Here is a 13914-nt window from a genome sequence, read left to right on the forward strand (position 1 = left end):
TAAATATTATTTATTTCATAATGTAATAGTAGTAATAGTTAAATCTATAATATTTAAATTAAAAACCATCAATAATATATATAACCTCAATTTAAAAAACATTCTTAATCAAACATATTAAACTACTTTTTGTTCAATCACAGTTTTAACCAAATATATATAAATATCAAATCAACCTCAATCAAAAATATTTTTTATAAAATTTGTTTTTTCAAACCATGACCACAAAAGTTACCACAATACCAAACATTAATCCAGCTGAACTCCTGTGAGCTTGATATACTGTGCCTGTTGTCACTTGCTAGTACAATGGGGCATGGGCGTAGTTATTCACAGAAAATGATCATCGGCGTGGGCATCTTTAACAACTCAATTTTAGCAGCATGGTTTGAAGAGTTTTGAGTTGTGGGACGAGTGGAAGCAGATTGAGCCTTCCCGAGATACAAGTTTAGAAGAGGTATGTCCCGTATCAGACTCGCCTTGTAAATTTTAATTAGTTGATTGAGCGAAGTATAATGCATGTCATGGCCAGGAAGCAATTGACGAGCCTGTTAAGTCTTATTTTTCTGATGAAGGAAGATTATTTCTTTTGTAAGACCAACATGAAGCAAGAGTAGCTTATGATTTAAGTTTGATGAATGAAAAAACTCTTCCCCCCTTTCTGCTTGATCTTCTTGTTGACAACTTTTTTGTGTCTTCTGTGTTCCAGTCTAGTCTATTCTTTGTTTGAGTGATTATTATTGTTTCTGGTTGCATTTTCTGGAAGTTAATTGGATGATGTTGCTATATTTACATGGGTTTACAAGTGTCTTCTGCCAATCAAAACCAAGTAAACTCCAGTTGTACTGGTTGTTGAATGGTAAATGTCTTGTAGGCAGTGAACAAGCCAAACCGGGACATGCTCAGAAACATGCCTAACGAAGTCCGGATCTCCAAAAAGAAGCCTATTTTTTTTTGCTACAGATTGTTCGGAAGAGCATTGAAGAATCCAAGTACCTCAAACATTTGGTCAAATCAGTCCCATAACTTTACTTTTGGCCAAATTGAACCCTCTACTTCCAAAAATACAGCAAGAAAGAAAACGGGAATTGAAACCGTCATGAATCTAGCATACAGCCTTGCCACAGGTTCACCTGGACTTTACCATCCAAGCTTAACATTAATGTGGCCGGCAAGGCAGGGAGAGGGGAGTTAGAATTTGGGTTTCTGTGGCAGGGTTAGTTGCAGTTAAAAAAATGAGAGAACGAAGCATACAACGCATATAAAGGCGATCAGTTTCCAGCATGAACTGGTTCTGAATGGTGAGGATTGATCCCAGTATTTGGCTGGTGCATCACTAATGATCTTTCATGCTGGATGTTAGAACGTTAGGCCTTTCCTGAACTATTTAAAAATATAAAAAAAATTAAACTTTTATAAAATATAATTTGCATCGCTTTCCACCCGATGTATAAAGCTAGAACCCCAGGGCTGAAGAAAAATTGAAGGTCCACGCCATAAGTTAGGCCTCCCCTGAACGATCACGAAACTTTCTGGTATGAGCAGCACATTTGCTTTCGATGACACGATCTGCTCAATGGTTAAAATGAGAAAAAAAATTTAGTTTCCATGTTTGACCATCTTCAATGCTGTCCTGCCATGGAGAATTTTAGCTACAAGGCTATGATGCCGCCAAGGTTGACGACACGACTTGGTGCAGCTTTTTTCTGAAGATAAAGACTTGCTGTGACATGATAGTGACATCCAAATTTTGTAAATTCCACTTACTCCTAGTGGGTGGCTACCTACAAGAACATGCCTAAATGGAACTCCACGTCTTTCCATTAACACGTTTAAATATTCATCTAATCTCAACGGAAATTGACTGCCGACTTAGTTAGAGTGTATTATTTGATATTGGAATAGTTTTTGTGATTATAATTTAAAAAAAATAAGTTTAATAAAAAATATTTTTAATTATTGCTAGTATGATTTATATGTATTTTGTTAAAATTACTGTTAAGATTGACGCCGAATAAAAAACAATTTAAAGATATTTGATTAAAATTGATTTTGAAAATATTATTGATACGGAACTAATTAAAAAAAACATGAAATAATTTCATAGTTTCAAATTAAAAAAAAGCATGTGATTATTAATATATAAAAAATTATAGCAAAGCAACATTAATCATCATTAAGGTTATAATTTTATTATCTCATTAAATTAGCTGCAATCTCATTATAAACACAATCCATTTACGATGACTTATGATATTCATGACTTTTTTTAACGTGACACAACTTTAATTAAAATATTATTAGGAAAAAGGTATTGATGACAATCAAATTCTGCAAATGTATGATTTTTCTAGGATTTTCTTGTAATGTAATTATATAGTAACATTGATGCCGTTACAATTTGAACTTGTATTTTGTATACATAAACAGACATGCTTTGCAAAGATTTTCTAATAGCCATAATGTTGCTGAATATTCTATCAAATTTACTACAAAAAGATGGTTTAATACTAGTATACTTGAACTTTTTGACTCTTTCGACCATTAAAAGCAACAATTAAAAGTTAAGAATATAAAATTCCTAAACTAACCTAAAGTTTTAAGGTCCACCACTCGTTAATTGCATTAATAGTCTCACTTTCATTATTACATCTAACATCAGTTTTAGCAACTAATTTCTTTTTCTCAAATCCTCAAATATTTTTTATAACATCCTATTTATTCTTCAATTATGATTTGATGAAAGAATGACATATTTCAATTCTTCAATACTTTCTTTTAATGTATTCATCACACATTTCCATCTATTTTTATCTAAGTATATGTTTGGTCTGATACAATTATCAACTGCTATGATACATGCCATACAAATATGAAACATTTCTTTTGTCCAGAATGTTTGATCTTGTCTATAACAACTTTTCATTGCTTCGTTTACTAGCCTTGTTCAACATACACAAGCACAAACATTAGTCTTATATTCATATATTATATTTAAACAAAATTTAGCTCTCTCTTAACAAGAATTATCACAAAATATATTTTTTTTGTCCAAAAATTCATATACTAAGATGTAAGGAAAACATAAATAAATGTGTTAGGAGTTAATAATTGGAGTGCTAGTTGACAATATTATATATTGTAGGAATGATCAATGTAGTATACACATTGACACAACATTTATTCTTATTTATATAAATGTGCTGGGGTTAAAAATTAGAGCCCAAAGATTGTATACTAATTAGCTAGCTAGCTAGGAAAAGCAAGATAGAAAATCAATGAAAATGGCTCAAAATATAGAAATAAAAGCTAGAGCCTTCATTAGTGATGCTTGTCTATAAAAAATTGCATACACAAAAAAAAAAAACAATTCGATATGCCAGGATATTTTAACTCAAGCTAAAGTTGAACTCATTAAATCCTTAAACCCTAAATAATTGATGGGAACTAATATACATTTAACAAAATTGAAATTCCAAACACCAATATCAATTAATAAGCCTTATAATATAATTATACAACAGTATTGTGCTAGATATCAACTTCAAGGCCGCTCAGATCCAAAAAAATAATTCAACACTAATGCTTACTCATATATAAAAGAATAACTCATAAGTTTTTACTATGAGTTAAAGATTATTTTTTTAAGAAAAAAAATAGACTACAAGTTAATCAACACCTTCTCCAATTTAGAAATGCAATTTTTGAGATATTCTTCATTTTCTTTTACCAAAAAGAACTAATTGGAGCTACTTTCTGTTTATGCCATAAACACACCTTATAATTTCAAGATAAAACACAAAATCTCATAAGTGTAAATGTTAAAAAACCAAAATATATAACAGATCTTTGCATTCAATTTGAAAAGATAAGAAAAGAAGATGATGATTTTGAGGATGTAGGAGAAGATGAAGATGATTTCAGTAATCAAACAAGAAGAAAACATCATAAATAAACAAAATTCACATGTCAAATAACCTAATCTATGATTTTAAAGATATAGGTGAAGAAAATGATTATTTTAGTAATCAAAATAAGAAGAAAACATCATAAATAAACAAAACTCATATGACAAATAACCTAATCTATTGTACTTATCAAGCTCTATAAATTGATTTTAGTTCAAAATAATGAGTTTGTTTTTCACATTATCACTGGAGTTTGAAGAAAAAGACATGGCTAGCTTTTAATAAAGAAAACATATAGGAGGAGAATAAGGTATTTTGGGCTAATGATTTGCAATGGTTATAACTCTCTTTTGTGCTAGGAAAGTGAAAAAAACAATTAAAATCAAACCTAAAAAAAAAGCATCTCCAGGATGCTTCAACATTACTAAGTTTATACCTTAGTTATTGGTGGGGATCACCTTTCTAAACACAGTTTTTAAACATTTTTATCTTATGGTTAAGAGAAAACACAACAATACCGCACTTCTAAATGGAAACTTAATATATTATAGAATTGTGGGACCTTCTATTTTTAAATTGTTTTCACTTGAGAAAATATCAAATTGATATTTAGATGTTCTTCAATGATTTAATATATTAAAATAAAAAAATAAAAAAATATTATTTTAATATATTTTTAATTAAAAATTATTTATAAAATATTACCAAACCCATAATTTAATCATAGAACATGATTAACCTCAAATTTTTTTCTACATTGCAGATGATGAAAGCAAATCCCAAGGCGAATATTCTCGGTTTGTTGTGCCACAAGTGATATGCCAACATAAAGTTAATTTATGTTGCCACGTCAATTCCTGTTTAATTTATCTATACGGTTATAGTATCTTGAAAATATTTCTTTTGATACAGATAATTTTTTTTTTCAATTAGTTATTCCATGTCCAAATTGATATATTTACGAAAAGTTTTCAAAAATTCTAATTAAATTCAAACCTGACGTAATAATATAAAAATTATTAACTTAATTAAATTGGACACTTGTTATATGAATAGAAGCACAAGATGAATCTAAATATTAGTAAATAATTTCTCGTAAATTTTATAAGTTAAACATAAATTATCTATTTTTCTCGTATAATTATTGATAATGTTCAAATCCCATCAAAATTACTAACTATAATATCCAAAAATTATTAAAAAAATACTATCATTCTAAATCTTATGAAAAATAAAATTATTTTTATTGAAATTATTAAACACGATTTGATTGAATGACTCAACTTATTTATCTAAAATTTAATTTAAACTTGATTTTATAAATTATTAATTGGCATGACAAAACTCAAACTCAAAAATATCATGAAGATATATATATTTTTTAAAATAATAATATTTTATTTTTATTCCAAACAACAACATTTAACTTGAAAGTGGATGTTTGAGAGTGTGATTGCGGTTGTTTTTTAAAATATTTTTTACTTGAAAATTTATTAAAATAATAATATTTTATTTTTAGAAAATTATTTTTGACATCAGCGTATTAAAATAATCTAAAATCATTAAAAATATTATTTTAAAATAAAAAAAAATAAAAATAAAAATATTAAATTGTTTTTTTTAAATTCAAAAATAAACAGAACAGAACAGAGAGCCGGGATCCGTTAATGGTTTTTACCGGGATACACAAGCCAAAAAAGCAAGTCCATCTTCCAACCAATCACAACCTTATTTAAAGACGAAAATACCCCTTCTCTGACACATTTCCTTTTTTTTTCTTCCTCGTAGTTCCTTCCGAACTGTAACAAAAACAGAACACAAGATCTTTAAAGAATCATCAAGAACTCACTCCTCTCACTGAGTTAACTCGCTTTTTCATCCCCAAACTCGTCTTAGCTCATTTAACCACTCCTCTCTCTGATTCGAACCCAAATACTCCCATTTGGATCCAGATTGGATCTTCGATTTTGATTTCCCCTCATGAATTACAATCTTCTAATAATTTTAGGGTTTGGGTTTTTTCTCTTCAATAACTTCCTCTTCTTCGTTTCTAATGCGGATCCGGGTCAATCTTGCCCGAAGACCAGCCCGTTTGTGGGGTTCAAGTCTGAATTCTCCATGGTTCAACACCAAGTACGTGGGTTTCTAACCATAACCGATGACTGCTCTTTTACGGTTTCTCAGTTTGATATGCTATCAGGATCCGATGTTCACTTTTGGGGCTCCATCGCGCCCGACTTTGATAATCTCACAAATGGGTTTATAATTTCTGATTATAAACTCAATGAGACTTATAAAAATGCAAGCTTTAGTGTGAAATTGAGTCGAAATGCTACTTGGGATCGGATCCAAGTCCTATCCATATGGGACTTGTTGACGGAATCCGATTTTGGGCATGTAATTCTCTCAAATGGATCTGATTTGGCCCCGGCACCGTCTGGTAATGATAGTGGTGGTGAGGAAGGCAAATCTGGGCCTTTTAGAGTTCCGACGATGTTTGATAATTGTAAGGTATTGTCTAATGATTATAGGATTAGGTGGAGTTTGGACGAGGATTTTATTGATATAGGATTAGAGGCAGCAATTTCTATTCAAAATTATATGGCATTTGGTTGGGCGAATCCGAATGCAAATTCGGAGGTTATGATCGGTGGTGATGTGGCGGTGGCAGGGTTTACGGAGGAAGGAATGCCTTTTGTTGATGACTTTTATATCACTAGGTATAGCGAGTGTACTATAGATAAGGATGGTTCAGCTCATGGGGTTTGCCCTGATACGATATATGAAGGATCGGACCCTGTTGGATTGGTGAACAATACGAAGTTGAGTTATGGGCATAGAAGGGATGGGGTGTCGTTTATCAGGTACAGGAGGCCATTGGTTTCGGTTGATACCAAGTATGATTTGCCGGTGAATTATACAGAGAACATGACAGTGATTTGGGCTTTGGGGTTGATGAGGCCTCCTGATACTATTCGGCCTTACTATTTGCCGCAGAATCATGGAGGGCGAATGTCAGTGACTTATGGGCATTTGGTGCTCAATGTATCTGATCAGGTGAATGAGTGTTTAGGGCCCTTGGATGCTGCAGACAAGGAGGATCAGGATTTGATTATTGCAGATGCAAACAAGCCTCTTGTTGTTACTACTGGTCCTGCAGTTCATTACCCCAATCCACCTAATCCTTCAAAAGTTTTGTACATTAATAAGAAGGAGGCTCCTGTTTTGAAAGTTGAAAGAGGGGTGCCAGTGAAGTTTTCGGTGCAAGCTGGACATGATGTTGCATTGTACATTACTTCAGATTTGATTGGTGGTAATGCAACACTGAGGAACAAGACTGAGACGATATATGCGGGAGGGTCTGAAGCTGAAGGTGTTCTGGCTAGTCCAATGGAATTGATCTGGGAACCAGATAGGAATACTCCAGATCAGGTGTACTATCATTCTCTGTTTCAGAAGAAGATGGGTTGGAGAGTTCAGGTGGTTGATGGGGGTTTATCTGATATGTATAACAACAGTGTCCTTTTGGATGATCAGCAAGTCACATTCTTTTGGACGTTGTCAAAAGACTCTATATCTATTGCTGCCCGCGGTGAGAAAAAGAGTGGTTATATTGCGATAGGATTTGGTACTGGAATGGTTAATAGCTATGCTTATGTGGGTTGGATTGACGATATCGGTAAAGGGCATGTAAATTCATTTTGGATTGATGGAAGGGATGCCTCAAGTGTACATCCAACAAATGAGAATTTGACGGATATAAGGTGCAAATCAGAAAATGGGATCGTTACCTTTGAGTTTACACGACCATTGAAACCTTGTAGTCACAATGATCGGGTAGAGTGTAAAAATATCATCGATCCTACAACTCCTCTCAAGGTCATATGGGCACTGGGTACTAAATGGTCAGATGAACACCTAAATGAGAAGAATATGCATTTTGAAACTAGCCATAGGCCTATACAGGTGTTGCTTATGCGTGGTTCTGCAGAAGCAGAGCAAGATTTACGGCCGGTGTTAGCTGTACATGGGTTCATGATGTTCCTTGCTTGGGGTATTTTGCTTCCTGGTGGAATTATGGCCGCTAGATACTTGAAGCATGTGAAAGGGGATAGCTGGTACCAGACACATGTTTACTTGCAGTATTCAGGTTTAGCCATTCTCCTACTTGGCCTTCTATTTGCAGTAGCTGAGCTTCGGGGCCTCTATGTCAGTTCAGCTCATGTTAAATTTGGGCTTGCTGCTATATTTCTGGCCTGTGTACAGCCAGTTAATGCCTCCATGAGGCCTAAAAAACCTGCTAATGGAGAGGAGGTTTCCTCAAAAAGGTGTCTCTGGGAGTATCTTCACTTCATTGTTGGCAGATCTGCCATCATTGTAGGAATTGCGGCACTTTTCAGTGGCCTGAAGCATTTGGGAGATAGATATGGAGATGAAAATGTTCATGGATATCTCTGGGCATTAATTCTTTGGTTCGCGATTGGTACAATGATTGTCACTTATCTGGAATATCAAGAAAAACAGCGAAGGAGTGGCAGAATACTTGGAAGAAGTAATTGGGTGTTGGGTAACCTCGAAGAAGAGGATTCTATTGACCTCCTGAGTCCAGCCAGGGTTTCAGCACAAAAAGATGCACAGCATTCTGGACGAATGGAAGTTCAGTTAGAACCTATGAACAGGTGATATTATCAATGATTAATTTTGGTACAAGCTCGTCAATTCGCCATCAGTTTTTAAAATTTTCTGCTCACGTCGGAATAGCAGGCTTGTTTTTTTGCCCGAATTATTTTTTCGACGCGAGGGGGCTTGACATGCTAATCATTGACCCATTGTATTCCTTCCAGCCATTTTCCCAGAAGAGCAATTACAGTAGAAAACTCTGCTTTGTATACTTGATACATCTTTAAATACAATAGAAGATCTATTTTTTTTTCCTCGTATCTTTTCTGTTTAATGAAGAGAGAATTTGTCCATCATGTGTTACACATTAGGTGCTGTATACTATCTGTTTAGTTTTGTGGAATCATATCTGTTTAGCCAGTTTTTTTTGGTGCTATGAATTGCATAGTGCCGAGCAAAGACACATGCTTTCATTTGATTTCCTTGGGAAGTTTCTCATCACTCTTTGTTCTTGTGCGATTTAATCACCGCTTGAGATTTATGCACTCCAACCCAGATATGTATCAATTTAGTTTATATGTTTTGTATGGTCTTGGTTTCCAGAATGGACAGAATGCTAATTGAAAAAAAAAAAAAAACAAATGGGATAAAAGGTTGATCAATGTTTGTAGACTGCTGGAGTGTGAGACTTTCTATCCTCTCTGTAAACTTTGGCAAAAAAAGATTGTTGTCATGGTGTTGATTTCTTTCAATTGCCTCCTTATAATCGAAACTTGACTGTTTGTAGCTTTGGATTTTTGTAAATCGCTTCAGTTAGTGTTCAATAATCATTTAGTTTCTCACAAATTGTTCTGCTGAAGTTCTTTTTGTTTTGATTTTTTGTGCATTGGTCTGGATATTTAGCTATTTGATGTGTTTGCTACCTTGAAGCAGACACAATTACTCAAATCAACTTAGATAACTTTGTGTATCTCTCTGTCTCTCCCTCCTTTTATTTAATATTTTCCAATAATTAGACCCTCTAATTCTGGTTTTTCCTTGAAATTAAGATCACCGTGAAAGCCTTCAGCATTGAATTGATATTTTGTCTTTAACGAATTCTATTTCCCTTGATTCCATCCTATCTTACCCTGGAGTATCCAGTGTTTTTTTGCCTTTGATATTGTCTTTGCCCGTGTCTTTGTACAAGGATGAAAGGATTGTCAACAAATATAATGATCGTAGGACCTGGAAATTAATAGATTTGAGTGCTCCCTCCCTCCCTTCTTCTTCCTCTTCGAAATTATTTCACCCTTGTCGTGAAAAAGGCTGCAGAGGTGCCCTGGTATGCAATATATTGTTCCTCTATTCGGTTCACTGAACTCCTGGATTTTACAATACAACCAGGTTGAACTCCACTCTGTATGATGTGCCTTGAATGCCCCTTAGACTATATGAAACATGCCTGTTTAACTTCCTAGAAGAATAGGCGTGCTCTTCCACACGGACATTTACGGGCATCTTTGAAGTCAACGGAGTTTATTCATCTTTCCAGCAGCATGGTTTGAAGAGCTAGTGTGGTGGGACAAGAGGAAGCAGGATGAGCCTTTCTGGAACATGCAAGTTTAGAAGAGGTATGCACTATATCTGACTCACCTTATGAAATTTAATTGCGTGATTGAGGCAAGTTGAATGCGCGTCATGAACAGGATAACTTGCTTTTCTGATGAAGGGAGACTACTGCTTTCACAAGACTACCATTCAGCAGGAGTGGCTTATGTTTTAGTAGATGAATGAAATTAACCTTTCACTGTATATTAAAGCCATGAATAACTTTTAAGTTCATACAAAAATATAAATGCCCTCATGATAATCATTGTATTTTATGCATATTTGTGAAGTAAAAAGTAGTGGACATGTTTGATAAGCTCGTGGTTCAAGGATTTGTGAGATGATTAACTTAGACGAGAGAACTCTACCGTTCTTAGCTTTTCATAGTTTTCCTCGTTGATTTTGCTCATTGGTTGGCTAGTCAGAGTGAACTGGTCATCGCCCGCCTAAGGTACTAACATGTTTACTTCTTTTTTTTTAACCTAAGAATTAATTCTCTGCATAACGAGGGTTTTCTTTGTGCCAGAATACATGAGAAGCTATGGAATGAAATTTGAAGCACAGAGATTAAAAGTTGAGGAAACCTGCAAAAGCCACCATTATCAACGGAGCCAAATTTCCAGGGATCAGATTCTTTCCCGTCCAGGATCAAAGCTATTTCAATTTTGTAGGATATTAAAACGAAGGGATCACTTCCTGGAGTGCATGCAAGGGTGGAAGCCTTGCAAAGCAAAATGTTTTTGTAAACAAAGTAGAAAACCTACTTGTTCTCCTATCAAGAATGCGATTTAGGAGTGTACTGCTAATCCAAAGTCATTTGTTATCTCACGTGTACCAGGATCATTGTGTAATCACAAGGAAAAGGCACATGCTTCACCTCTCGAGAACCATGAACAGTTGAATTGTTGAGAAAAAACATGCAGAGTTTCGAGAGTATATAGATATATTCTATGTGCTCTACTCTTTCGCCTGCGGATTGATTCGATAATTTGTCGATCCTAATTTTTACTTTGAATAGGTTTTTTTTATTATGTTTTTTGATTTTCATTTTTTATTAAAAAATAATCAAAACAATATTTATTTCCAGTTTTTTTTTAAAAAAAATATTATAGTTTAGATTGGCTAGATAACTTACGAGTCAATCTACTTGTTTTATGACCTGGGTTTTAGCCGGATAAACCCGGTCTTGTGTTATAGTTAGGTTCTCAATTCAAGAAACTAACACTTATAAAATTGTGCAATTTTAACCCACTTTCAAGTGGGTTTTGTAATTGGACTTGTGCTTGCTCATCATCAGCAGCTCAACTTAATCCAAATCCAACAGTTTGGGACAAAAAATATATATATCCATCTTGCTGCTTCTCAAAACGGGGGGCATGCTGTAACCCAGACGATGAAGAAAAATAGAAGGCCCACAACAAGTTAGGCCTCCTTTGAGCACAAATTGTGGTATGAATCAATGGGCTACAAGTTTGACGAATGGAGATACAAAATTCCAAGAGTTTCGTTCATTAAAATCTCAGTTTTCTGTTAACTAATTAAATTACCGCTAATGTGACGTTGATGCCTTAATGGTAATCTTCATCCATTCAATCCCATAAACCTGCCTGTAAATTGTAATCTTGCAATAATCTCTGGTTTGCTGTGCTGTTAAGATGCCAAATACTGCACAGTTTTCATTGTATTCAAGACGAGATGCTTTAACCGCTCCGCCCTGCCCTGCCGTTGGCAAGTTCTCATTGTCCCATGACAAATGGGCTGCCAAGTTCATGAGATGGTGCCAGAAGTACCACCTTTTTTCATGAGATTTTGTCACGTTTGTTTCAAGTAATGCAGTTAAAGGAGCTTGTTCGTCAGAAAAGCATGGCTCATGCACCAATAACGTCAAAAATAGGTTGCTACTTTTGTCTGGGAAATCAACCTTATGTTAGAGAATTTGGCCTCCTCTTCTTCCAAATGGCCTGCATCTGTCAGGGGAATCAAACCTAACGTTAAAGAATCTGGCTTCCTCTTCTTCCAAATGGCTTGCATGTGTCTGGGGAATCAAACCTAACGTTAGAGAATCTGGCCTCCTCTTCTTCCAAATGGCTTCTATGCCTAAGGGGAATCAACCCTAATTGCCTTCTTTTCTACCAAATGGCCTATATTTGCTGGTGGAATCAAACCTTCTGCTAGAGGATTTGGCCACTTTCTCTTTATGCTGTAACTCCATTAAGGCATCGGCTAGCCACTTGTTTATCACTGGACTGGGATGTTGAGGAAGCTGAGATGTTTCTTATCTGGCCCAATTACAAAAATTGAGAAAGGGCTTTGTTATGAGTTCTCATATTTTTTGGTGTCGGACTTGAAAAATGAGAGATGCAAAGCTTACTAACCCAAAGGCTTAATTGTCTTCATCCAATTCAATTCATGCATGAGAAAAAATTGACACTAGTAAAAAATGATTTGGTTGGTGATATATAATTTAATCCATATAATCTTATGAATGGACTAACAATTATTTTAAAAAGAAAATTATAACATACGTAACTTCCATTGATAATTAATTCATTTCAAGCTAGTTGATCCATATTTCAATGAAAAATTTTACATATTCTTGCAATAGATAAATAAGGATTTTTTTATATAAAAACATTAATTAATATTAAGACATGAAAAACGAGTCTATCTTTAAAAAAAAAATCCAAAATTGTATAACTAAGAAGTTGTGTCACCAAATGTTCACATCTTAAATTTGAAGGCTAGAGCCATTGCATTAGGGATATTTAAAAAAACAAATTAACTAAGAAAACCCAAAAATTTAACCAAATAAACTGAATTGAGAAAAAAATAAAAAAAAAAAATTTAAAAATAAAAAAAACCATTCAGTTTGATTCGATTTCAGTTTTGATTCTAGAAAAATAAAACCAAGTGAACTAGTTCAATTCATACCTATTCTTGATGGTTATAGTCTAAACAAACATATTAATGACAACAATCCATCTTTTTTTTCATCAAGTTTTTAATCTTGGAATAAATTAATCAGGTAGATCTAGATCCTAAATATTAAATCTAGTTTTACCAAATTTAACTTCTCCTCGGTTAGAACTTTTTTTTTTAACGAAGCGGTTTTCTTTATATGATAGGGTTGACAATAACTCATGATACTTAGCAACCTTGAAAAATATTTGGGTTTTGTCTTTGATCTAAGATAAATGTAGCTTTATAATGTTTAAAGGAGGTAAAAAAAATATATAGTATAGTTATGCTGTAAAAGAAGACATAAAAACACAATTTCACTTTTACCTAATAAAATAAAATAAAATGCTTTCCAAGTTATTAAATCTCTAAATTCATATTAATAAATTTTACATGCTTTTAATGATTTCATTGATATGCTATTTAAAAAAGAGATAATACTTCATAAATACCTCTTAAGCTAATGATTCCACCTTCCCTCCTTACATATATAAAGATAATTCGATAAATAACAAATACTAATATTTTATGCAACTCTTTGATTAATATACATAACGAGTTGTCTTTTTGGCTTTATTTTCATTTTTGTCCTTGTATGTTTCTCATATTATCCCTTGATCATTTTGCTATAGCTTTACACTTATTTCAAACCTTGTAAACCTTGTGATTAGGTTAATACTTGATATTTAAAATGGAATAATGAGTAACTTCCTTACATTTAACTCACTTAATTCCTTGCCAAATTAGATATGGATACCGATAAAAAAAACTCCTATCATTTTATTACCAAACATGGAAACATAATTTCACTCTCATCATAAAAAAATAATTTTTCAAT

At 33.5% G+C, this 13914-nt stretch overlaps 1 protein-coding gene across 1 annotated transcript; it reads left to right on the forward strand.

The window, feature by feature from the left end:
- The first annotated feature begins 5623 nt into the window (after positions 1 to 5623).
- Positions 5624 to 8848, forward strand: LOC7458411 (cytochrome b561, DM13 and DOMON domain-containing protein At5g54830). Its single transcript, XM_002324868.4, has one exon. The coding sequence runs from the start codon at positions 5889 to 5891 to the stop codon at positions 8589 to 8591; it is 2703 nt and encodes a 900-aa protein (XP_002324904.3). The 5' UTR covers positions 5624 to 5888; the 3' UTR covers positions 8592 to 8848.
- The last annotated feature ends 5066 nt before the right edge of the window (positions 8849 to 13914 follow it).

The sequence above is a fragment of the Populus trichocarpa genome, chromosome 18, assembly GCF_000002775.5.
Source record: "Populus trichocarpa isolate Nisqually-1 chromosome 18, P.trichocarpa_v4.1, whole genome shotgun sequence".
Lineage (NCBI taxonomy): Eukaryota > Viridiplantae > Streptophyta > Magnoliopsida > Malpighiales > Salicaceae > Populus > Populus trichocarpa.